General features: G+C 33.6%; 3 protein-coding genes across 5 annotated transcripts; 2 read left to right on the top strand and 1 right to left on the bottom strand.

Moving 5' to 3' along the window:
* Positions 1 to 439: 439 nt before the first annotated feature.
* On the bottom strand, positions 440 to 3,870 carry LOC130957443 (uncharacterized). 3 transcript variants are annotated; one of them, XM_057884304.1, is made up of 3 exons: positions 3,734 to 3,856; positions 3,547 to 3,642; positions 440 to 1,808 (listed from the first exon to the last, which is right to left on the bottom strand). In XM_057884304.1, the coding sequence occupies exon 3, from the start codon at positions 1,788 to 1,790 to the stop codon at positions 675 to 677; it is 1,116 nt and encodes a 371-aa protein (XP_057740287.1). In that variant the 5' UTR covers positions 1,791 to 1,808; positions 3,547 to 3,642; positions 3,734 to 3,856; the 3' UTR covers positions 440 to 674. The 3 variants fall into 3 exon arrangements, with proteins under 3 accessions (XP_057740287.1, XP_057740300.1, XP_057740293.1); XM_057884317.1 differs by lacking the exon at positions 3,547 to 3,642 and having other exon boundaries at positions 3,738 to 3,870; XM_057884310.1 differs by lacking the exon at positions 3,547 to 3,642 and having other exon boundaries at positions 441 to 1,808; positions 3,734 to 3,869.
* A 13,606-nt stretch (positions 3,871 to 17,476) lies between these two features.
* LOC130962507 (protein FAR1-RELATED SEQUENCE 5-like) lies at positions 17,477 to 19,012 on the top strand. The gene has a single exon (XM_057888712.1). It carries the CDS (start codon positions 17,477 to 17,479, stop codon positions 19,010 to 19,012), a length of 1,536 nt encoding a protein of 511 aa, XP_057744695.1.
* A 77-nt stretch (positions 19,013 to 19,089) lies between these two features.
* Positions 19,090 to 20,643, top strand: LOC130962506 (protein FAR-RED ELONGATED HYPOCOTYL 3-like). Its single transcript, XM_057888711.1, has 4 exons — positions 19,090 to 19,701; positions 19,749 to 19,756; positions 20,398 to 20,497; positions 20,578 to 20,643. The coding sequence occupies exons 1-4, from the start codon at positions 19,090 to 19,092 to the stop codon at positions 20,641 to 20,643; spliced, it is 786 nt and encodes a 261-aa protein (XP_057744694.1).
* The last annotated feature ends 5,878 nt before the right edge of the window (positions 20,644 to 26,521 follow it).

The following is a 26,521-nucleotide window of genomic DNA, read 5'->3' as shown; positions in this document are numbered from 1 at the left end:
TCTTTGATCAAAATGAGGTCGACCCTTTCTCGGTGGTGGCCTTAGCTACAGGAGTTCATTATGAATATTCTTAAATTCACCTATCTATGATTTTTAATTAAAAAAAAAGCAACTATAAATTTCACCCTTAGCTATTAGCCTATTAATAGTATTTGGATGAATTTAACTAGCATAATAAAAGTTTGAATTAATTTCACCGAGATGTTGTTAACGGTAATGGAAGTAGATTATCATTTTAAATCAAGTAATCAACATTATTATAATGATAGCAGTTCAGATTTTAAATTTATTACTTTAAAAAGGTTTTTATGCAACAAATACATTCAACTCAAAATTATGCAGGTAATATAATGGCAATGTAGAAAAACATACCTTAAAGTTTTGAAGGTATCTCTTTTAGTTACATATGAATAACCCATTCAAATTCTATAATTTATTAATTTACATCCTCCTCTATCTCTTCATTTTATAATATATAAAAAAATTATAATGGATAAACTAATATAATATGTCAGTTGCATATATCAATACCCTTGAGCATGCACAAGAAAAACACCAAACTATATAGACAGTTAATGTCGCATATATAACATTCCATATAGCAGACAACTATGTTATTGAAACAAAACAGAGAAAGCACATATCATGGGACAACATAGAATTTCTGCTCTCGGCTATGGCAAAGCAGTTTTCCATGTAACCAAACTATTGGAATGATGCGCCAAGTCATACGCACCCACCTCTATGGCATCTAGCATCCTCAGATTTCTTGTCTTCACATTGTAACCAAAAATCAATGTCCTCAAAGAAGGTGCAAGAGTTGATTTAATAATTACTTCTTGGTTTACCCAAACACAGAAGAACTCAGACAGAACTTCATGGCCGTTGGGATAATTGAGATGCCCTATCTGATGATACAAAGTCCATTTTCCTGACTTTGGCTCAAATGTGTATACTTGAAATCCTTGTTCTACAAAGATAATGGAAGAGAGATGATCCCCCATCTTTAGGTAATGCGGGTGCCATTGTAGCTCTTGGGGAAGCTGAAAAGTCTTAAATGTTTCCTTGGCAACATCCATCACAATCACTCTGCGCTCAGTTACCCAGTAGAGATCATAACCTCCGGTGTAAATTGGAATGCATTTAAAATCAAAGTCGCCGGATTCTGTACCAATTTTTCTCCATGAATTATCTATTCCAAGTCTTAAAACGTACCAATGGCAAACAGAAACTCCAGCTTGCTTCTCTACATTAGCTGCAAACAACTTGAACTCTCCACGTGGAACACGGGCAATAGCACATGGAGGGTACATCGGGTTATCTCCCCCTAGTAGATACGGAACTCTTTCCTCCTGATTGGTAACAGGGTTCGAAACATGAAGAGCTCCTGTAGAATATTGTAAAAATAGTGATAAGCCATCACAACTATTCAAAATCCGCCCTGGATATTTAGAACTTAAGCGGGTAACTTGATACGCTCCATTGTCTTTAAACTCTAGGAAGCGAGCACCATATGTTGGTCTTGTGCTCTGGAGGAAAACACCAGATTTTGCATGACGAAGGTGTGCATCAACAAATTGAGTTTTACAGATTATAGCAGCCCAAGCCTTACAAACTAACCTTGCACTTGAAAAGAGGAATGTAGCAGGAAGCCTAGTCAAGATATTAAAAAAGATTATGTCTTCAGTGAGGCAGACTGTACTAGCAACATTCAGTTGCCTTTTGATCGGAGATTGAGAGCAACTACAGGAGCAGATGTCTGTCGCATTAACATCCTTCTGCTTGTCCATATTATAGTGTTTTAATCACTGCATTTTCGCCAAAAATATAAATTAAACTAATAATAGTTTATACCATTGATCAAGCAATCAAATAAATTATTTAGATTTGCATTGAGTATTCAATTAGCAAAATCAGCAGCCACTGTAAAAATTGAGAATATCTCATTCCCATATCAAAGGTAAAGCATTTGGAAATAATTATAAGTTAACCATCAAGAAAACTTGCACTACTTATGTTTCCAGATTGGCATAAGCCATGCATGCTGTAAAACACAATATCAACAAGTTACCCAGCAAATTCAAACACCAGAGAAGAAGCCAACAAAAGCACTACCACTCTTCTCTTATACACTGACCAATTTATGTTGAACACTTATACCACTCTTACATTACCAGGGCTACTATTTTTTCTTTTTCTATTTTTACCCCTATATAGAAAGAGAAGGAAGTAGCAAGTACTTTGAGAAACCCATCCTGGGGATTGAGAAACTAAAACAGTAATTCAATAAGAAGAAGAAGAACAATAACAACAACAAAGTCCTTATCCACAAGGTGGGGTCTACTAAATGGATATGTCATTGTGTCTTCTAAGACAGCAAAACAAAACCAAAGAAGCAGGAAAATGGGAATGAAGCAAGGCAGCCCAATCCAATTTTAAACCAGAGATGGAAACTTCCAGTAAACAACAAAAGTGAATTCAGATCAACCAACCACAATGCTTCACACTTGTCTGATCATGATAAGGTTTCCAAGCTAGCAAGCCATAAGTTGGTATATCTACTTCAACAAAATAATTGTAAAGTTCAATTTGTTGAAAGTGAGGAAGAACCTTCTGAAATTAAAAAAGAATACTATGTGCTAGTGCAGATAGATCTATCATATTTTGTACACAATTTGGTATCACTAATCCAGTTATGCACTAAGTGTATCAGCCAATATCAAGCAAAGCTGCTATATATTGTGGCATTTGACCTAATTCAGTTGGTCTTGAACATTAGTTTTCCAATGTTTAAAAGCCCCAGCAGAAAAGTTTAAGAATGTTTCAAATGCCACATACCACTCAAAGTTGTATTATCAAACTCCAATATCTTAAACAGGAAACCTAGAAAGTTTCAAATGGAGGAGAATAGGACTATCTATGAAGGTGCTTGTTAAAAAGTGTTATAGAGTCAGACACTATGCTAATATATACTAATGTGCTTGTATGCAGTCGGAATTGTCCTCCACATGATGTTTAATACTTTTTCAGAGGCACTGAAATTCAAGACTTCGATTATTGTAGCAAAACTAACTGCACAAACGAAAAGTGCAAAAAGGAACACAAATCAAAGAAAAGTGGCAAATTGCTTCATTTCACAACAACTAAACAAACAGGATCTCAATATTCAAGAAAATTTCATCGCATGCCCCTTAGCTGGTAGAGCATAGGGAACTTGAAGCTATCATCAAGGAACAATGGACTTAAGCTGTAATAGCGAGTGCCTATCTTATAGTTATTATTGAGCTTGATTTGTGAATGACACAGAGTACTATTTTCACATGCATCAAAATAATCCTCTTTGGGAATTGAAGAACATAGAGAACCCATTCATAAGCTGTTAAATTGTTAGACACGATTGAAATATTATATGGAACAATAGAGACCTAACATGCATGAATCTACAACAGCATATATTATCTATTGAATTGGCATAACACTCATTCAAAAAAGAAGAAACATTTTATGTCAGAACTTTGCCCCAAATCCCATCCCACAAACGCACACCTTTTGACCGTACTTGAAAGGATTCATCAAATGCAATTTCCCAGAGTTAATTAACCCTTAATTTGTCGCAAAAATCATGAGACGAAGGGGAAAAAACTACAATAAAAATGGTAAATAGCAGTAAGATGGTTAGTGAATCATTGAAGGTGAGAGAGGGGTAGAAATTGGGGCGAGAAAGAGAAGGAACCTGCATTTGATTTTGAGGAAGGAAGGTGAAGCCAATAGCAGAAAGGTAAAGTTTGGAGAGAAGAGAAGAATGTCAACCAGCAATGTCGAATGTATGTCCTAAGAGGAGCCCGGCTAAAAAACCAATGTGCTAATGTTTGGCTCTTATAAAACCTAGAGTAAATCAATGTATATAATAAAAGAAATTAACTTGTAAAAGAATTTATTTGATAAATATTTGTGTGAGTATTTACATAATTACTAGTATTTGTGTCCATTTTATTGAATGATGGGAATATAAATTTTTTGAATTATGTTATTTTTGTTTTAATATTATAGATTATTACAAAAATGATTTATAACATTAAATTATTTTTATAAAAAGATTATAGAAGATAAAAACTTTTGTAGATAAAAAATTAAATAATAATTTTTTTAGTTATTATTTTTATGTGAAAGAGTTTAATTTTTTATTAATAATTAATTTTAATATTTATTATTTAAAATTTAAAATAATTTAATGTGTATAATTTTATATTTGATTAAGTGTTAAGTTTATTGTACAAATAAAAATAATTAATTTTCATGCTTAATATTTAAAAATAATATTTTTGTCTCTATATGTATAAAATATAATTAGATATTAGTAATAAAAAAATTTATATTGATAGTTGTAAAATTAACTCAATTTTTTTGTTCTAATTATTAATCATAACATTAGCATTTTCTCTAAATTATATGTAATAAATATTTGAAAGAAGAGAAGTGAAAATATATATTAGAAAGATAAGCGGTAAAAATTTAAATTTAAATAAAAATAAAAAATAAAAAAATATGCATATAATAATATATTTTTTATGTGAATAATATTACGAAATATTTTAATTATAAATTTAATATTTTTTATAATTTTATGAATTTATTTAAATTATATTATTTTATTAATTTTATTTATTTATTTTAGATAAAAAATGTAAATAGAGATAGAGAATGAGAAAGAAGAGAGAGAGAGAAAAAGACAACGAAGAAGAAGGAGAGAGAGTTTGTTAATTTTGGATAAAAAGATTTCATTTTAATTGTAATGAAAGAAAATCTCGTCACACATTTTGATTTGTCAAATTAGTAATATAAATTATAAGTTATATATAGAGCGTGAATGATAAAGAAAAATAGAGGAGGGAAGAGAGGTAGATACTAGATAAGATGGTGGAGGAAGAGAGTTTATTAATTTTGGAGAGAAATATTTCATTTTAATTTTAGTGTCAAGTGACATAGTTTAGTTGTTAAATTTGTAATATAATATAGTTATATTTTAATTTCAACTTTAATTTAATTTTGTTCTGGCCCAACTCAATAAGGGTCGGAGGTCCATATTACGGACTATTAACCTGACGGTAGGGGTGTTTGTGGTGCGGTTTGGATCGGTTTTGAGTAAAAAATTCATCTGATCCGAACACTCATTTAACTTGCGGTGCGGTTTGTATTAGATGCTTTTAAAAAAAAAACAATCCAATCCGATCCAATTTCAAGCGGTTTGGATTGAATTGGATTGGATTTGCGGTTTTATAAATTAAAAAAATTAAATACATATAACAAGTCTCAACATCAAATTTTAAATAATCAACAATGACATAACAAGTCTCAACAATATCTTAAAAAGCCAACAATAACATAACAATAGAAATAAAATTATAGATTAGTTAAAATAAATAAATAAATAACATTTTGAACATAAAATATTTATTAAATAATATAAAAATATATAAAAAATTGAACATGTTTAAGTATAATTGTAAATATAATAATAAAATAATAATATTGTAGCACATTGTGCGATTTGGATTAGATTGGATCGGTTATGAAAATTAGATTCAAAATCCGATTCGATCCAGCAGTTTGCAAAAAATAGAATCCAATCAAATCCGAATTAGTACGATTTTAATCGATTTTTGGTTTAAATTGGATTGGATAAGCAGTTTATTCTGGATCGGTTTAGATTTGAACACCCCTACTTGACGGGTCCATGACCCATGCATGAAAAGGTGACCCGCGCGCCACCTTGCCCCTCAATAAGGACCTGGATAGCTGGCAAAAGCTTTCAGAGAGGCGGGCCCACCTGAAGTACAAGGTATAAATGGGAAGGGACCTACCACTCTCTAGAGGTACGTCATCTTTACCTTACCCTAATTAGCCGCCTCATCATACGAACACTAACTTTAATATTGGAGTGTCCTTGCAAGTGGTCCCACCCGCCAATCCACCGACAAGTTGCTTCTCCGGAGCACGTGCTCAGGTCTAGCTTCCCTCTCACTCACCCATTGCTCTTGACTCGTTAACCATTCGATCTATCATTCTAGCGAGCAACTCAATAAATTTTAATTGTCATTAGAAAATATTATATTACACATTTTAATTGTCAAATTTATAATAGTGATTAATAATAATATACAAGAGAAATAGAGTCAATGAAACAACGAGAGAGATAGAGAAAGAAAAAAAAAAGAAGAGAACTCTTTAATTTAAAAAAAAATTGATTTAATTGCAATAAAAAATAACATGTAATATATTTTAATTGTAAAATTAATAATACATAATATATTTAAAAAGTATAAGTGAAAATTAGAATGAAATTTTATTTTTAGATGCTTTTATTTTAAATTTTTTATCATTCACAACAAAAATTTTAAAAAGAATTATTTGATATAAAATGATCAAAATTTAAAAATAGAAAAATAGTTTTTTCTGATCTTATTTTAAAAAATTGCATTAAAATCTAAATTTTAAAATTTTTGAAAATAAATATCTAATATTTTGTAATTTGTGTCATTTTATCTTTTTAAACGATGTTTATTTGAAAAACAATAAAATAGTCTATTAGCATATAAATAATATATTTATCATGTACTCCAAGGTACTCTCTAATCTTATATATATATATATATATATATATAAATCAAAACTTCTAATTCCAGTTAACTCATTCTCATTCTCTCTAAATCCAATGCCTTCACATTACTCTCTCCTTCATCGTCGTCTTCTTTTTTTAAATCACTTCTTTTTAATTGTTGTTGCAGTTTGTGCCTCAATTTTATTTCATATTCCAAATTATAAATTCTATACTGATAATTCTTATGAGATGAAATCAAATACAAAACAAATGTAGTGTATTTTCATGCATGTAGCAGGCGCTACTTGCTACTGTCCAAATAACAATAAATAAGGCGATTTACAGTTGTATTAGATTTTGAGTTAATTTGAAAGAAGATTCAGACAGGGGTTTATGTCGAATATGCACTTGTGTTTTTAGTAGCCTATAAAGTTATTGCCATTGATATATACTCCACCTTTATATATATGTATTATGTATTCTGAAGTATAAATAGTGTATTTATCATGTACTCTAAAGTACTTTTTATTTTTGTATATATATATATATATATATATATATGTAGACATCAAAATATCTAATTTCCGTAATTCATTCTCATTTTTTCTAAATTCATTTCTTCTACACAATTTTTTCTTCTAATATGTATATATAAAAGTAAATAGTATTGTACTATGTATATGAGAATCAAATTAAGATAAAAATGATGAGCTATATTCAAAATAACTATGTTTGATCATTTTTCAATTTCTAAGAATAAAAGTACATACAATACTCATTTCTTATACCAAAAAATAATAAAAAATATTATTCCTAAAGATATTATTAGTGTATAAATTAACATGTTATCATTTTTAGACAATACTCACATTTCTTTCAAAGTAAAAAAAAAAACTATATATCTCTCATTAATTTTTTTTCTCTTTAGCATTGGCACACAAAAATCAAGAAAACGTCATATTGTTTATTGTTTGAAAAATTTTATGTGCATTTCTCACGAGGCATAATAATTGTCTGCATTTTCACATTATTACACAATAATATTATTTTTCTCTTTAATTCAAAAGTTTCTTCAATTTTTTCAACTTTTTAATCTATGTATTCTCTACAACAATTCATAATTCAAAAGTTCATAAAGAGTTTGCAAATTGGTTCTCTATTCGTCAATTAAATCTTTTTCTTTAAAGGTATTTTTTCTATTTTCTAGTATATGGATTTGATAAAATATTTGTCATAATTTTTTAAATTGTTTGAGATCTTGATGAACTTGAAAAATCTAAGATAACATTTGTTTTTGTAGACAGGACAAAACATAATACTGAGACATATACAGTAGAACGAAGACACTAAAATTTATTTTTTGTGTATTGTATTTAGATACAAATATAATATCTAATATTATATTTGGATAGACATAGATAAAACTAAAATATTATGCAAAATAATTAAAATAGACATATCTCTCGTACCCTCTTCCCTCCCTATCTCTCACTCTTTGCCCTAACCCTTCCCTAAACACCAACTCAGTTTCTCTTCTTCATCAATTTCTAAAATCTAAAAATCTAAAATCCCTAGTTAAGCTCCTCTTCTAAAAATGGCGAAGGGATTAGGGGAATACGTTTCTTTTATCTCTATTGAAATTTCAATTTTTTTCGTTGTAGCTTTTGGTTTGTTACTCCTTTCTCACTCACACTCCTATTTTCTTTTCAATTTTCTTCATTTCTCTTTCATTTTCTGTTTCGATTTGGTATGCTTCTGGCTTTGCTGTGTTCCTGTGCAAATTTTTTATTTATTTGTTTTGAACTTCGGTTTGGTTATTCAATTTGGCAAACCGGTTGAAACTAAACTAAAATTAAGAAGTGCATAACGTTACATGTTTTTTTTTTTTAGTTTTTGATTCTTCTTTTTGGTTCTGTTTTGTTATAATGAAGAGTTTGCATGAGCTGATGATGGTTACTTGTGTGCATGTGTGTGTTAACTTGTTTATCACTGGAATTTGTGGGGATCCTTTATTATTTTTAGTTCATTATATCCCTAGGTTTGTTGATAAGAAATTTGTGCAATAGAGTGAATCATGGTAGATATTAGTATTATCATAATGTTTTTAAAGTGTGCATGAGATCTGCTGGTCGAATCAATTATAGCAAAATTGATTTAGTTTAGAATTGATTTTGATGTAACATTATTTATATTATACAAAGAAAAAAGTTTTCTTTTCTCTAGAGGTGGATCTGTAAAAAAAAAAAGACTAGAATTATTTCTGATATGGGCTTGAATTGAAACCAAACAAAATGCAGAGCATTCAAAATCAATTATTAATTGAATGTTCTTAGGAGGAGGATGAATTAAAAGGGAAGGGGGGGGGGGGGGGGGGGTTTATGTTTTGTTCTTCAAATATTATTTTCTTAAAGCTAGAGTATTATTTTAATTGATCATGAAATATTTACTTTTCATGTGTGGTTTTCATAAGGTATGAGCCAAATATTTACAGATGATCAACATATCTGTGTTCATCATTATGGCTTTCTTGTTTTTCTTTTCTTTTAATTATTGTGTTTAAAGTGTTAACTAACAATGAATTGTCATATATGCATGCACATAGACACATGTCCTGGAGCTCACACGTTAACCATCATATTTGAATAATTATATCTTAGAAGGTGATTCCACCTGGTGCTTCATATGGCTAGCAAGTAGCAACTCATCATCATTCCACCGAAGATTATCATGAGTACCATGAAGTTGTTGCTAAGATATTATATCCAAACAGAGAGGATAATACAAAGATTATATTAGAGAAGTTCAATGAACTATATTCTAAGTGCCAAGGAGTTGCTAGCGTTTGTTGGCTACATGGAATTTCAATCATAAATGGAAGGGTTAGAGTTGGACTGTGACATTGTGCAATTTAGTTCAACAACATAGCAGAGTTTTAACTTTTTGTTTGATCTCTATTTAGTTTACATGTTTGTTTATTGTGGAACAAACAAAGGACTTTTTGTGTGTTGATATAATGTCATTGAGTTTAGATCTTGAAAAGTTGTGTAAAATATACAAAATAGTTGTTCATCATTTGGTGAGGCTTGTCCAAAATATACATATTTTGCTATGTCTTATTGGTACTTTGCACTAGTTTAACAAAAAAAAACTTCATCATATTGAAAAAAAAATCTGAAACTAATTCTATTCTAATTTTCAAACTAAATTTTGCATTTAAACATACAAAAGAAATTTCCTCACAATTGAATTGAAATCCAAAACTAATTATAACTTATTTGTAGTAATGTTAAACAAAAATTTGCACTAATTTTAGCTAAAATTCTGCATTAACATTAACAAAAGAAACAATTCTACACATATTGAAAATTATTCTGCACAAAATACCAAATTGTTATAAGTCTAAGATACCAAAATTTTGCTGACACTACTAATTCTATATTAACATGTGCCAAATTGATTAGTCTTAAAAACCAAATGTACTATAAATCCAATTTCCAACTTTGTTTCTTGAAAAGAGATTAACTCTAAGTATGTAATATAGCTCTAACAAATCCAGTTTTTTTACTATCTCCTAGTGACTAAAAGGTTTTTTTTAATTGAGGATTTATGGAGAACTCGAGTGTAACAGAAATAATTTCATCATCAGTGAATCCAAGCTCGCTAAGCATATCACCGACCTTTTTTTCCTCACGAGTCTTTACCATAACTTGAGCAAAAGCATCCAAACTTTTTCCTTGTTGATCGAACACATACTTTAGGGTGTCAGTTAACTCCTTCATCATCTTGGTATCTTTTGCCGCTTTAGATGAGTATAGCTTTTTTCTTTGTTTCTTCTCAGAAGATGAAGCCACAAAATTCAATTGTTGGAGTAGAGATTCACTGAAATCATGGTTTGAGTTAAACATATCTATATCTTCTGCATCCACTTCTTCATCTCTGTCTTGCTGCACTTCTTCTTTAGCTTCATTGCCGCATACAATAGCAACTCCGTTTGCTCTATCTTTACAAAATATTTTTTCCAAACATGGATAAAAAGAAAAATGCTTTCCTGGAGTAGACAATCTTACTCCTTGTTTCTAGAAAACAAATAAAAGATCATCAAAGAGGGATAGAATTAATTGTCAAGTAGAATAAAATTAAGTGAATCAAATCAAACATGAACACTAACTTTCATATATGCAGCTAGAATCTCTTTGTTATCCACAACCACGCATTGCTTCACATCATCCCATCCAAAACCGCTATAGGCTGCCATGTCAACAGCAAATTGATATTTTTCTTTTAGCCTCTTAACCTTGTTCTTGCAACGACTTATCTGAAAGCCACCACCTGAAAATTTTTCATTCATTTTCGTAGCAAGCTTCTCAAAAGTTCCTCCATAAAACTAACAAATGTATTGGACTCTTCATCAGTCCAGACATGTCTATCCATTTGTCTCTACAATCTAGATTAACTCAATCAAAATTCAAGTGAGCATCCTAAACACATGATGACATCATTGTAAACAAATTATCATACTAATTCAAAAAAACATACATACAACAAATAAACTTATGAATATGATACATTTAAAACAAGTGGTACATGTAGTCAAAACACAACATCAATAATGATTATAGTTTCACTATTAGGTCTTACAATAAATATCCAAGACAATAAATTATCAAAATAATTCAAATAAAACACACACACAACAAGTAAACCAAGTAATTTATACGGCTATACATCCACTCAGTGTACATTTCAAGTGCTAAATTGTCTCCCCAAGCAGTCCATTTGTTGCTGCCCTTTACACTGTCAATCATCTCATCGTCGCCATCTTCATTACCACCATGCTCTTCTCCAATAAGTACGTGGTCATCCTTAAGTAAGATGTCCTCTTCAGGATCGGAGTCCATATTAAGCCGAATAAAATTTTGCAGTAGACAACAAGCAATTATTCTTCTATTTTGTGTCTTAATTTTGTAGAAACAAAGACTCCTCAAAATTGCCCATCTCTTCTTAAGTAAACCAAAACAACACTCAATAATGTTCCTAGTTGAAGAGTGCTTTTTGTTAAAATATTCTCGAAAGTTTCTAGGTGCATTTCTTCCATGGGCCCATTCTTGTACATGATATCGAGTTTGCCTATATGGCGCTAGAAATTCCTTGCAATTAGTATAACCAGCATCCACTAAATAATAATTCCCTATAAATTAAAGAGATACATTATCAGGATTAAAAAATTTGTATGAACTAACATTTTGAAGTGTTTTTGTTACCTAAAAATTAACTATTACATACCAATTGGTATCTTGAGGTTATTACGACGTGAAATAGCATCTCTAAGGACTCTTGAATCTGATACGGATCCTTCCCATCCACTAAGTACATACACAAAATTCATATCTTGATTGCATACGCCTAGGACGTTGGTTGATATTTTTACCGTTTTTTGTTCGGTATCTTGATTTATCTTCTTCAGAAACAATCAATTCTATATATGTTCCATCTAATGTTTCTAGACAACCCTAAACCAAGTGTCAGGAATAACTCTATAAAATTATACATAAGACAAAACTACTACCGCAGTTATTTACTAGATTTACCTTGAGGATCTATGCAGTCATCTGGAACAGGAACAACTTTTGCTAACAATAAGCTTTGGACACGTATAACCGAGTACAACACCTTATTGAAATACTTACTTATTGTTTCTCCTGACCTATAAAATCTAACTTGAAGTGTGTGATTCTTTTTATGATGAGCTAATATTATCAAAAATGTAATCACTTGCTCGTGTATACTTACACAACATTCATCGCTTAATCCACCCTGAACTTTAAGTAACTCACATAATCTTCTTAATTTGTCTACACTCATCCTTAATTCCCAAATACAATTTCTATCACCTCCTCCTATTATGCGATCGGACACATTTCGTCTTAAGGGATTAGTATTAATTTCTCTATTCTTAATCAACAAATGTCCACTTCTCCTGTTTCTCAAATAGAAAAATACAAACATAAAAACTAATATCGAAAATGCCTCAAGCTCAGACTGAATCATAAAATAAAAAATAAGAAATCGTCTAAATTGCTCGGAGCGGTCCAACGATTCCATTATTCCTTAATTAACAGGTCAAAAATATAAATAATAAATTATTATAAAATTTACACAAATACTAAAAATAATCACCAACAATAAGAATAATAGCAACATAACTTACTAATTATTTTATTTTTGAATTCAAACAAATAAGAAGAGTTCAGTATAATTTTTTTATTCATTCTTCCATTAAGAAAAACATACATACAACTTTGTTCATTCATTCAAAAATCACCAATTTTGTTACACATACATTCAAATAAAACACACATAATTTTGTCTATTCATTCATTCATAGTATAATTGAAAAAATTACCAATTTTTTCATACAAAATACAATTTAATTTTTAGATTTTTAATTTACTCAACATTATTTGGTTTCTCTGTAGGATCCTCTTTTTCAGCTTTATGTTGGGCTATACAAATGGTCGAATAGGTGGAATGCGTAAAAACTTGCAATATTTTTATAAATGGGGGATTTGAAAATGACTCAAATAGATAAAACCCAGATGAAAACAACCGAAGCATTTGAAATTCTTGAAATCCAGCGAGTGTTTTCAAGATTCAGTAGGTGCAAAAACCAGTTAAATAGCAAGTCTCTTTGATTGAACAAGTTACAACAACGAATTAGAGAGAGAGAGAGAGAGAGAGAGAGAGAGAGAGAGAGTTGAAAATGCAAACTGAAGTGGTTGTAGCTGCTACAAGGAAACTTTGGAGCCAGCTACAAAGACTACAGACTATAGAGAGCAGGAAGAAGATAGAACCTGTCAAAGAAAGACGAAAAGAGAATCAACAAAGAAAGAAAAAGAAGAAGAGATGAGACAGAGAACAGGAAGATGAAGAAAGAACCTGCTAGAGAAAGAAGAAGAAGAAGAAGATAAGAGACAGATAATAGGGAGAAGAGAATATCGTGAAAGAGATCGGCGTTATAGAGAGGATGTCAAATTAGGGTTTTTTTATAGGTTTAAAAAAGGGTAATTGTGGAATAATAAAAATATCTATGAGTAAAAAAAGAAAAAAATATTAAAAAATTCGTGTCCACCTTATCAAATTCTGTGTCCATCATTGTTCTTTATAAAAAAGTAGACACAAAAATATAAAAAATTATCCCGAAGACAATGTGTTCAGTGTCTATATCTCTGCCAATAAACACTTTTTAAACTTTCATTGTCCATGTCTCTGTGTCTTGTCTTCGAAAACAAACGCTACCTAAGAGAACGGTGTTAAATCTTGCCAAAAGGCCGATTGACCAAGTAAGAAGATTTTCTACATATAATGTCAACGAATACAAGTTTAGTACTTTAGAACGTGAAAAATATTTAAAAACTCAAAGCAGGTGGTGTTTTTGGCACATTTAGAACAAAAAGCTACTCCCACAATAGTGATCTCTATATAAGGTTTGGAGCAGTTCCTTATTATGGAAAGTTAGTGGACATCATTAAACTTAATTATGATGGTATATTCTTTGTAACCTTGTTTAAATGTGGATGGGCTAATACCACTAACCCAAGGGCGATGAAATTAGATAAGTTAGGTTTCACCTCCATCAATTTTAGTAGATTGATACATACCGGTGAGTATGATGATAATGAACTATATATTAAGGCTTATGAAGCTCAAATAGTTTATTATGTGGAGGATCAGAAAAAAAAAAGATTCGAGCATACCTATTTAAGTAAAGCCAAAAAACTTATATGATATGGATAATGAGGATGAAGAGATAATTTATGACAATGTGGATTATCCATCACACAATTTGGGACAATTTTTTTCAGATAACTTTTCACATATACCATTAGCAAGAGAAATTATAGAATAATGTAAGTCTTTTGTTGCAAGTATTAGAGTGCTATATATTGTTTTCTTTCATAATTTTATATTTTATTACATATACTTAATATAGTTTGATTTAGTGGTTTCTTGTTTCTTTTGCTGATAGTTGATTAAATTAAGTACTATTATTTTATTTTTATTCTCTCATTTATATATTAATTTTAATATCTCTTGATAAGTTGCAGACATGTCTAAGAGAATTTAAATGAGAATACATATACTCACGAGTCTAATGATTCACTGTCCGTTCATCAAAATGAAGCCTCTCAATCCATAAAGTTTGAAATTATTTTATCTACTAATTCAGAAGTTTCACATGCTCAATTAGATTTATAAAGAAGAAAGTCCAATAAGTACTCAACAACTGAATTGGAAGGTACGTTATAAACTTTTATTCAATTATAGCACTGTATATTTATAGATGTATAAGGAAAGAAGTATAATAATATATGGTATACCATTTGAATAATTTGATAGATACAAATAAAATGATTAAGAAAGGTCACTTAAGATTAAAAAATGTGTAGATACTATCTCGTAAGATTAAAATTATTATACATTGGAATAAGAATGACCAACTGATTGGTGAATCTAGTAATTTTTTAGGTTTATTTTTTGGAGCTGTTGCTGAAAATTTCAAGAACTTTCTTTTAAGTTATGAAAAATGGTTTTAACAATAAATAATTTGTTATTGAATTTCGTTTTGTAAACTACTAATTTTTTTATATACTATTCTTTTATCTATTTACTTCTCCTCTCAATCGACTTGTACGTGTAAATGATAAAAAAAAGGAAATTAAAGAATTTTAAATTTAATAAATTTTTAAAAAGAGACCCCTAACTGAAAAATAAGAATTGTTTGGGGGTGTAATATTGGATGTATAAACAAGGTGGGTGGTACGTAAGAGATAGATATGGTGAGTAGTAGTGAGTGGGTTTGTTGCTTGTCCATCATATCATCTTTTATCTTTTTTTTTTTTTTATCTATTTGCTACTCTATGGTTTATTGGATCATCTGAGTTTGATTCTACTAGTAGTGGGGCCTAATAGAACTCTATGCTTACATTGTATTTCTTTCAATTCATTTATTTTAATTTTTGTCAAAGTTAACATCCATAAAATATTATTACTCACATAATAATATTGGCTAATTAATAATCAAAACCATGTGTCGAATCAGAACTTGTGTCTCTTGTTTCTCTGCTCATGTTTTGAAAGAGGAGAAAATTAAAGAATTAATTTAATAGTGTAGCAAGTATTTTCAAGGATAAATTACAATGACTCTGCTCTCTTATATTTACAATGATGCATTCAGCTTCTTACTGCTTAATGGGAGAAAGTCAGTTTTAGACTATATTTTCTACATCTCAATTTGGCAATGGACATAGCATGAATCTATGAACATTCCTTTGAATTATGTTCTAATTTTATTTATCAATAAGTTCAAATAATTTTATTTGTATGTCTATGTTATAAGGTGAAGTCTAGGGTGTAGAAGGAAAATATTTTCTATACATGTATGTTGTTGCTGTCACCTTAAGATTTTGACAAATGTCTAAATAAAAGTTGGTTGAAGACAAATATTGCAGAAGCAGCTGACATAAAGAACATTTTCTCTGCTACTGGCACGTGATCACCTATGCTAAATTATGTTAATTAGTTTAGTTTAGCGTGAGTAATTAATTTAGAAGATATTGGGCTAGGAGTGTTTGGGCTTTTTAATTGTCAGTGTGATTGTTTTTTGCCATAGTGGGATTTGGTTTTCTGTTGTCTGAACTTGTTTGTTGGCTTGGATCCTAACCCAAAAAAAAATAAAACACGGTAACATTGGTTAAAAAAAATAACAGCTTGACATTATGGGATAAGAAAATGTTATGTGGGTTTGGTTTAGGATTTTGTTGCAGGTTTTGAATGTTGGTGCAAGTGGTTTCACCATCCGCCCAGATCGGAGTGAAATTGGGGGATTTCGGCGTTGTCATTGCAGAGGGTTGGGAGAGGGAGACCGGTTTTTTCAGCTGTTGTCCATCTCGTATGCGGCGAAGGAATGGAGGTATGTGTTTCTTGTGAACTCTATTTATTCTTTGTGTGCATTGATTTCCATTATGTATCGGTAGAAGAAGAAATATTTTGAAGTTATAAAATTTTGAAAAAGTTAAAAGGTTTAACTTAAAGGATGCATACTATTAATTTGGGTTGTGTCTTTGTTTTTTAATTTATTTTGAAAATGACGAAAGAGAGGGTTTGTCATTCCCCTCTTTCTCTAGTGTTAAAGCATGTGTTATTTGTGGGTGTATATTGCAAAATTTATTTTATTTATACATTCCAAAATAATGGGTTGCCATGTCTGAAGATTTACACATAATAACATTATATATTTGAATGTATCCACATATTATTTAGTTGTGTCATATATTTAAATAATTAAAGCACTTATGTTTCTAACCTGGACATAACGATTAGACTTTGGAAGGTTAATTGATTTTTTATTTGGAATGTGTAAAGTATGAATGATTAGATTAAATATTCATTAGGAAACTCCTTTATTGTTAATGTATGTGAGGTTTGTATGTGTATCTTGCATAATTGGTTGTGTCATATATATAATATTTAAATAATTAAACTATTTATATTTTAATCTAGACAAAATAATTAGACTATCAAAACATGATTTCTTTTTTATCTGGAGCTTTTAAAATATGAATGATTAAATTAAAATGATGTGTGGTTAAAGGGGTTGGATAATGTTCTGTTGAGTAATGGGTGGTTTGCTAATAAATGTTGTGGCATGGTTAGTTGAATTTTTCTATTTGTGAAGTAGCATGTTTGTGTGGTTTCCACTTAAGAATAATTTAGCATGAGTGTATAGCAGATTCCCAAGACTTTGCAATTGGTTTTTATGTTCTTGCAATTGATTTTAATCAGATGGAATTCACAAAAGGAAATAAGGGTTGCGACACGATGGAAGGAAGCCAAAGGGATGAGGGGTGTAGGCCTGATGAGGAATTGGATAATGCATGCGGCGGTGACAACATGAATGGAGTATCGGATGAGTATCCATCCGATTATGCTGATGTATTCGGGTTGTCAGAACATGATATAATGAGAAAGGTCTTTCGAAGTGAGGAAAGAGCATATAATTTTTACAGTAAATTTGGCAGATGTCATGGATTCGGCGTGCGCAAGGGTGATTATGGAAAGGATGAAGAAGGAAATTTGATAAGGAGAAGGTTTTTTTGTAATAGGGCCGGACTGAGAGATGAGAAACACTTGAACAGGTTGGATAGAAAAAGGGGACACCGTCCTGAAACAAGGACTAATTGCTTGGCGAAGCTGTCGATTTATCTGGATAGGGAAAACTCAACATGGAAGGTTCGCAAAGTAATCTTGGATCACAATCATGAACTGACACCTCGAGGGATGGTGCACATGATTCCAAAATTCCGTCGTATATCGGATGCTGCAAAGGCAAACATAGATGGCATGCGTGGGTATGGTGTTTCAACATCAAAGATTTTGGGTTACATGGCTGGGGTTGCCGGAGGGTACTCTTTGTTGGGCTTTACAAAAAAGGATGCATACAACTACATTGATCACATGAGGCGGGCCAAGGTCGTTAATGGTGACTCGAATGCCGCTATTGTATATCTAGAGGGAAAGGCAGCGGCGGATCCAATGTCAATGGCTAGGTATAATGTTACAAATGATGGAATGTTGGCGAACATGTTCTGGGCTGATGGACCTTGCAGAGTAGACTATCAGTATTTTGGGGATGTGGTCGCCTTTGACTCAACATACAAGAAGAATAAGTACCAGCGCCCGTTAGTGATATTCTCTGGGTCAAACAATCATAAGCAAACCACGATATTTGGATTTGGATTGGTGCTAGACGAAACAATAGAAAGTTATACGTGGATGTTGGAGAATTTGTTGGAGGTGATGTGTAATAAGCAGCCTTCTGTTGTTGTAACTGATGGCGATGATGCGATGATTGCGGCAGTCAAAAAAGTGTTTCCAGAAGCTACTCATCGGTTGTGTGCATGGCACTTACAGAAGAATGTAACCTTGAATGGAGGCGAGCAGATGTTTCGTGAGATATTCTGTAAATGGCTTTATACTGACATGGAGGTAGATGACTTCGAGCTTGAATGGGAAGAAGCTTCTGAGGAATTTGGTCTACACGAAAAATGTTGGGCAAACCAAATGTACGAGAAAAGGCACATGTGGTGTAATGCGTACCTTCGTGGCAAGTTTTGTGCTGGATATCGCACAACATCTAGGTGTGAGGGAATAAATTCTCACATAAAGGGATTTTTGAACTCAAGACATAGTATTTTGGAATTGGTGCAAAATTTGGAGTTAGTAGTCCGAGAATACCGCAACAACGAGCTGGTTGCGCAATTCAATTCAATATATAGCACCCCTGTTCTAACAACGTGCCTGGATCCTATTGAGAGGTGCGCTGCAGATGTTTACACGAGAGCTATTTTATACTAGTTAAGAAAGAGATTGACGGTGTTGGAGCGGTTAATTTTGTGAGTAAAAGGAGGGTCTCCACAACAATTGTATACACAATGGAAGAGTATGGTCATCCCGGCCACAACATTGTTACCTTATTTGATAGGACCATGACCAGAATGGAATGTCGGTGCCGATTCTGGGAGAAGGAGGGCTTTCCATGCAGGCACATGTTCTTTGTCATGAAGCACGAGCATTTAAAGGATATTCCAAATCGTTTAATTCTGAAGCGGTGGAGGAGGGACGCCAAGGCAATTGAAGAGTATGGCGATAAGTCCGACGACATGTTGAGCGAGAGAAGTTTTCTATTGCGGCATGGGGCACTCCATGCGGCATCACAGTGGATGTTATACCTTGGTTCAAAGAATCGAACTGTATTTAAGACTGCAATGGAGGGAATTCGCAGAATTTGTACTGACATCCATGCAATTCTTGGTCAACCGAATGAGGGAAGAAAAGCAAATGCGAACGAGGACATTCGGGATCCTGTTGTTGTTAGAACTAAAGGTGCTCCACGGTCCAAAGGCAAAAAGGGAAAGAAGAGGAGATGTACGTTCTGCAAAAGGACTGGCCACACAAAGCGGACATGTGTTGATAGGGTACGAAACCGATCCAAATGGGGTTTGCAAGAGGATGAAGAATCTGTCGAAATACCAGGGGCCAATGAGGTTCGTGCTTTATTAAGTACAATCTGGTTTTTTTTTTTTTTTTGCAGAATTTCATGTAATTTTAGAAAAAATGCAGGTTTGAATATATTTTTCAATATGGAATTTCATATTGCATCTTGGCCCTTCGTTTTCTTAATTCCTTGTTGCAGCATAATTTTTTAATTAGGCCTTCTAGTGACATAATTGAATGTTTGGATGAAACATGTCTCACAGTTTCTGTATGGGGTTGTGGGGAATGTGGACATAATTTGATATAAAATCTGGCATGTATTTTTTCTATATAATCCCATGAATGCTAATTTAAAATTGTAGGTTTAGGGTATATTTATTAATATGGAATCTCAATAGTGCACCCTTAGCATTTCATTTGATTGATTTCTTGTTAAAGGAACCTTCGAGCGACCTGATTTAATGTATGGATGAAACATATATCATACTTTTTGTATGGGATTGTGGGGAATGTCTCCCTCAACTACTTATGCTGGGAGAATTAGCATTACTTTTGCCTGCTAAGTGAATGAAATTATGAGATAATGTTTTGGGGTGTGAAGTTGTTTTATAGCCAGCATATCTGAATTAACCGTGGTGAATGATCATTTGGGTTGACGTTGCAGAACTTTATGGGGCTACATGAAACAAGTCTGCCTCTGAGGTCAGAATCGGTGTATTCACGAGATGGAAAAAATGTTTTGGCAGAATTAAAATCCGTGGAACTCAGGAGAGGATCGTCGGAACTGCACAAAGTGAGATTCTAGCATCTGTTGCAGATGCAGGCAGTTGCGACTATCACCAACAGGTACTCCCCTCGATTGCATATAATATTTATCAATTAGATTGGACGTGTTCCATTTATTCATCGGTTGAAGGGATTCGCAGGTACTAGATCTCCTGAAATCGCTGAATGCAACAATAGGCTCAGATGGCATTGAGAAGTCCCAGTGATGCTTCAGTTAGTGATTTTGTTTGTTTTTCTCAGGAGTCGGTGGGTGTTTAAAAGACTCTTTTCAGCTTTCTGTGCAACAATGTTGTTTAGGTGCAGCGCAGTTGAATATGCTAAGTACATGAGTTTTATTATTTGGCTTTTTTGTAATTACGTTAGACTTTCAATGGCAAAACTTTGCTTACTGAAAGCAGAGATCATTATAGCCTTTACTTTAATTCACCAGCCGATAGATATTGGTTTTTTATTTTTTTCCCCAAAGGTCAAGTTATGATCTAATGCTATTTTTAATAACAAAGACAAAAACCCACATCCACCGACTGATTATGAAGGTCTTTTAGTTATGTTAACACCTAAAAGTGAGAACTACTAATGTAATTAAATAACCTTTATTAATACAATTTAGTCTTTACAGTACTGGATTAAGTTCTCTGAATTACAATATAATCCAATAATTTCAATTAATCAGTGGAAAATTTTTTTTGCCTTTTCATGCTAATGACTACTGCAAATAATTCTAAATCTCTAAATGTGCATTGCAAGAATCTTTTTCCTTTTAAAATTAAGATTCATAGTAACTAATGAATCAAATAATGTTACTTATTCCAATAAAGGTATGCTAGTAATATTAAAACTGTTATACACATTATATTTGGGTTCTGTCAACAACATGATAAAAACGATTTTTTAATTTTGGACATGTTATATGTGAAGTTTGAATATCTAAAAATTAAAAATCTAATGCTACTTTCAAATAACATAATCACTTCGTTGAAGTTACTTAATCCGCAGGACGTTGTGAAATCTTAACAATTTGAAACAGCAAAGTTACAAGGTTAAACATTGTTGTTCCGTGCCAAAAATAGCCAGTAATTAAATACCCAAAAGAATCTCATACCCATACGCCCATGATCAGGAGAAGCGCACAAATTCCCAAAAGATACACAGCAGAATCCATGATCTTGTGCTGATCAAGACGGATTCCAATAGTAATATATACTAACACAAAGTGTAGCAATTTCTAGTATGATTATATACCCCTAATCTAACCAAAATGCATCATGTGACTTGTCCCAAAAAGAAGTACTCCTACGTAAGCATCATTCGGCATGGAACATGACCGTGCAATCCCTACACATTAGATGGTGATGCTTTGGCTGCTGCTGGTGGCCAGTGAAACAACTTCGGCGACAGATTCCTTCGCCGACTTCGTTCTCGTGGTGCTGGATTTTTGATCATGCTTGTCCCAATAATCAATAGCAAGTTTCACCACTTCGTCCCTCTTTTGTTGGCTTTTGAGAAGAAAATGTCTAGTGCTAGACTCATTCGGGTAAGGTCAGTGACACCCTAAATTAGTGAGCAAACCATTGGTGACCATATCAAACAACAAAGTATGAAAATTGACTATCAAAGGTGTCATAGTTGCTATTTTCTCCCATGAATGTGTAGTGCTCACCTGAATATCATACGTGCTCCACAGATGGGAAAGTTGCATCCATTGGGCTACAAAGACTCCGCAATCTTTTCTGCATTTTGGTTAAAAGAAGACCAAAGTAATTTAAAATACAAATTAGTTTGTGTCCATGAAGTATCTTCGAAGTTGATGAAAATAAATTATGTTTCAAATAGAACTTACGAGTGTCCTTTTGTTGTGTGACGAGAGGTTCTCTCAGATTGAACCGCGACACCAGCGGTGGGATACTTGCTTGGTTTTCATAAAACCTCTTGTCCGTCAGCATTGTCTCCAAGAAGAAAGCCTGCATCCACTTCCCAATGTGAGAATACATGACATGGACGTCACGCCAAGAATAGAATAGTCCATAAGGGATAAAAATTTGCACCGTACAACGTATGTCATCATCTGAACTCTGTGCGCCCGATCATCTGGGTCCTTCGCAGAGTCCAGGTAGATAAGGTCTCCCGAGTCGAGGTCAACGATCATGAGAAACCAATGCCTATCCCTACATGGTAGGAGGAACATTGTAGACCCTTTGTTAGTGAATAATACATATACAAGGGTACAGAACAATATGGAGTTCTCAGTTCGACTAGCCTTTTTTATTTTGTCAGCTTTCTTAATCATGTAACGAGTTCGTATGAACTCTAGTGTGTCCTTGCAGTATGTTGTTGGGTTAAGGGCCAGTTGCTGAAGCAATAATTAGACCAAAATGTTATACACCTGATACGATTAACTCCATAAAGAAAGTAATTGCAGTGCATGGAAAATGTTTGTCAGGAATAGCATGCCTTACCGCAAATGTTGTGGGTAGCCACCATGCTGACTCATCACCGCGCTCCACAGTCAGCATTCTCACCAGTAGGTTAAGGATCTACGATTAAAGGGGATGAAAGGGTAAGCCCTAGTTTGAAGATAACAAAATACAAGGAAAATAATGAAAAAGAGAGGACAATGGAAATGCGAATCAAAGGAACTGACGTCGTCCACTAACTCGTGTTGTGGTCTAAGAGTCCAAAGGGCACATCGATCTCCTTGGCAATGCTCCTCTGGGAACAAAATCTCTCTTTGGCGAGGACACGGCGCAGCAAACGTTACACACACCAAAAAAAGGAACATATTAATTCAAATTTGCACAGAAGTTGCGCAATTAGAAGATATAACAAAGCATGTAGTTTCTGCAAGTGCATGTCTAAAAAGGTAAGAAAGATAACGAAACAACACAATGCCAACATCATGCACAAGCAAGACATAAAACCCTCGGCCCGAGATAATGTTTTGTGGAGGCCCAAGATATAATTTAAAAAAAAATCAGTAGGCAATGTAAACAGTACCGTTAAACCTTGTTTATTTTTAAGTCTTGGACATGTACGTTGTCACACCTGAAAGAACTCCATAATGGATCATGTAGACCCATGAAGAAAAAAAAACTTCCAAACCATAAAGCTCCCAAAAGGCCTAAATAATTTCGAGCCAAGACAACAAGCCCAAAAGATGGCAATTTTATTGAACAACAAGGACATATGCAGCGCGTAAGAGAAATGATAATTCCATTTGCGGTTCCATGGAACTCACCTCTGATCCAAGTCAACAGCAAATATATATGCAGCAACCGCCATTTCGGTAGCCCCAAATCGATTCCCTTGTGGTGGCCAAAACACGACTTGGAAGAACTGTTGCAGTAAAATAAAATAGTTACACAATAACCACATAACCCACTACGAGGATGTGACAACATGCATGTTAACATACTTTACAGGAAGTGTTAATACCTCAGGTAGCTCCCCAGAATCCATATACTTCCAATGAGCAAGTCTAGTTGAGAACGGGGATCCATCCTCAGCAGCACCAGGGCCTTCAACAAAGGGCTTATGCGACCCCTCACCTGAATCATAATCTAACTTCCTCTGTCGTGAAATAGGTAAAGCAAAATGACATGCATAGATGTTAGGAAGCCTATCGTCACCAGCATTATACATAGAAAAAAAATTGGAGAAACACTACTAAAACCATCAAAGGAGGTTCACCTTCAAAGGTTGTTCCAGCCTAGAACTCCTTCTTCTACCAGCATTTTTTATGCCACTGGTCTTGCCTTTTCTAACCTTGTCAACATGCAATAATGCATGGACGTTCCAGTTAGCCTTAGTGGAGGAGCCCTGCTTTTTCTGCTGTTTCTTTCCAAAATGGTGCACCTGTGGATCCAATGTCTTTGCCTCATCATGGAATGACCGAGTTTTCTTCCTCTCAGCATGGGAGGCGCACAACATCTCTAATATTGTTGTATGGCCACCAACAATGGCCATCAGTTTGTTGATTTGTTGTGCTTGGGACTCCAGAATGGACCTGCTCACGTTGGCGTTCTCCACAACCGACTCATCCACCGATGGGAGCTTCCCATTTCCTCCTTGATCACCTTCTTTGTTTGGATCCATGTTTACCAACCTTTAGGCGATGGGTACTGGCGCCAAAGAAAACTACAAGTGAAGGATTGTGGATCAAACACTTGGATATAAAATACCCCCACAAAAATCAAAAGACATCGAAACATGTTTATGTATTGGGTGGGCCCACATGCATTCAGCAAAAGGAATGGGAAGGCAGAAGGAAATACCAACCCACATCATAAAGTGACCTCTTATGCTAGTGAGTCGTAAATACAAATTTTATGTTTTGCTATATTCCACAAATCTTACCGGGGAAGCCATCCCTGATGTGAAGAAGCTTCAGAGGCGCGCTTCGATATCTGCACCAATGAAAGGACAGCAACATTGCAGACTTGACCCTACAAAAATGCAGCGCCGATTAGGTAGCCGTTTGAAAAAGACCAACAATTTCTATCACAAGTACTACATTTATCATAAGTTAATGCCCAAAATTAATTATTAAACTGTACATGAATAAAAATTGATTCGGAACATAAACGTTACTAAAATAAAATCTGTTAGAAAGACACTGTATCCTCCATCATTTAAATATTAAAGGTGGTCAATGCCTACCTAAAAAAGATACACCATTTTAGATTACTCAATGCATATTAGTGATAATCATTCATCCACCTCATCACATAAATCAATGACAAAATCGTTCATCCACTTCATCACATAAATCGTTCAATTTTTTAAACCCTTATATTAATAAGCCATTTAAATTTAATCTTGTACATGATGCGTATTCTAAAAAAGACTCAAATATAAGTACACTATGGTTATGGGACTACATCATTCACATAAGACACACCAGATTGTAATTTAAATCGAAAACTTCGTTAAAGGCAATGACAAATATAACTACATGCTTTATGAACTATAATCCATACTGGGCATATAAACTGAGATTTCTTTCCAGTGAGTTCTTCTAACTTGTGACTGCCGTAAACTACAAACACCATCCTACATCCCACACACAAAACAAAACACAAAATTCATATACAACGAAGCACCGATACACCACATACCTTCCTAAGCAAACCACGCATTAATCACCTTCACCCTTAATCACCCAACATTTCCTCAATCATTTTGACCTGGTGCCTCAGTTTAGCGTTCTCCTCCTCAAGCATCCGAATTCGCTCAAACATCGACTGTGGCATCTCATCCTTCATCTGGTGTTGCATACGACCGAGGACTCGATAATTATAGTCACAAATGCTCTTTCCACTAGCATCGACCAATTTCTCCAGCATGGCGAAAGAAACTTCTTGCGTAGCCACCTTTTCCTCTTCAGACTCTGGGCCATATGCCACAAGTTGTAATCCTCTTGCATTGCTTGGAAGGAAAACAATGAATCGAAACACACACCCTCTGACGACTTGCTGTCTTGAGGCACGAAGATTGGAGCTCCAATTGCAAGAGTCGAACAAGCTCGCATGAGCATTAGTTCAAAGTCCTCCACATACAAAAATCCAGGATCTTGGGTCTCGGAGACCACTTCTCCGCCTACGAAGAAAAAGTTCCACTTGAAATTGTACAACGGCCAAGAAAACATTATAACTGTTATGTAAAGAAGAAAAAAACTACCTGACGATGCGGATGTGCCATGACTACCACCACCAACGAAAACACTGCTAGGAGAATGGCTCAAGTATTGCACTTTTTGAGAAGAAGGGCTTGCATATACAGAAGCCAGAGGTAGATGTTGGGAACACCCACCACCTCCAAACGCGTTCCCTCCACCTCCATAGAAGCAACCTCCGCGGCGCATATATTCTTCAGCCTCTGCACGAACATGAAACCCCTTGTATTCGTTCTTTTTAAACCCGTTTACTTGTGCGCTGCATTCCTCCCATGGCAGGTAAATTCCTGGAATTCGTCCCTTTTTGACGGCATAAAACCTATACCTTCCATTCTCCATGGAAGTCACTGCAAGTTCCAGAACGGCAACGAAGACTCTTCGAAAATCCAACCAACATGAGAAGCACTCTCCCA

This window comes from Arachis stenosperma, chromosome 2 (genome assembly GCF_014773155.1).
Source record: "Arachis stenosperma cultivar V10309 chromosome 2, arast.V10309.gnm1.PFL2, whole genome shotgun sequence".
NCBI classification, from domain to species: domain Eukaryota; kingdom Viridiplantae; phylum Streptophyta; class Magnoliopsida; order Fabales; family Fabaceae; genus Arachis; species Arachis stenosperma.
The sequence above is the reverse complement of the archived record's forward strand: the minus strand, read 5'-3'. Positions and strand labels throughout refer to the sequence as shown.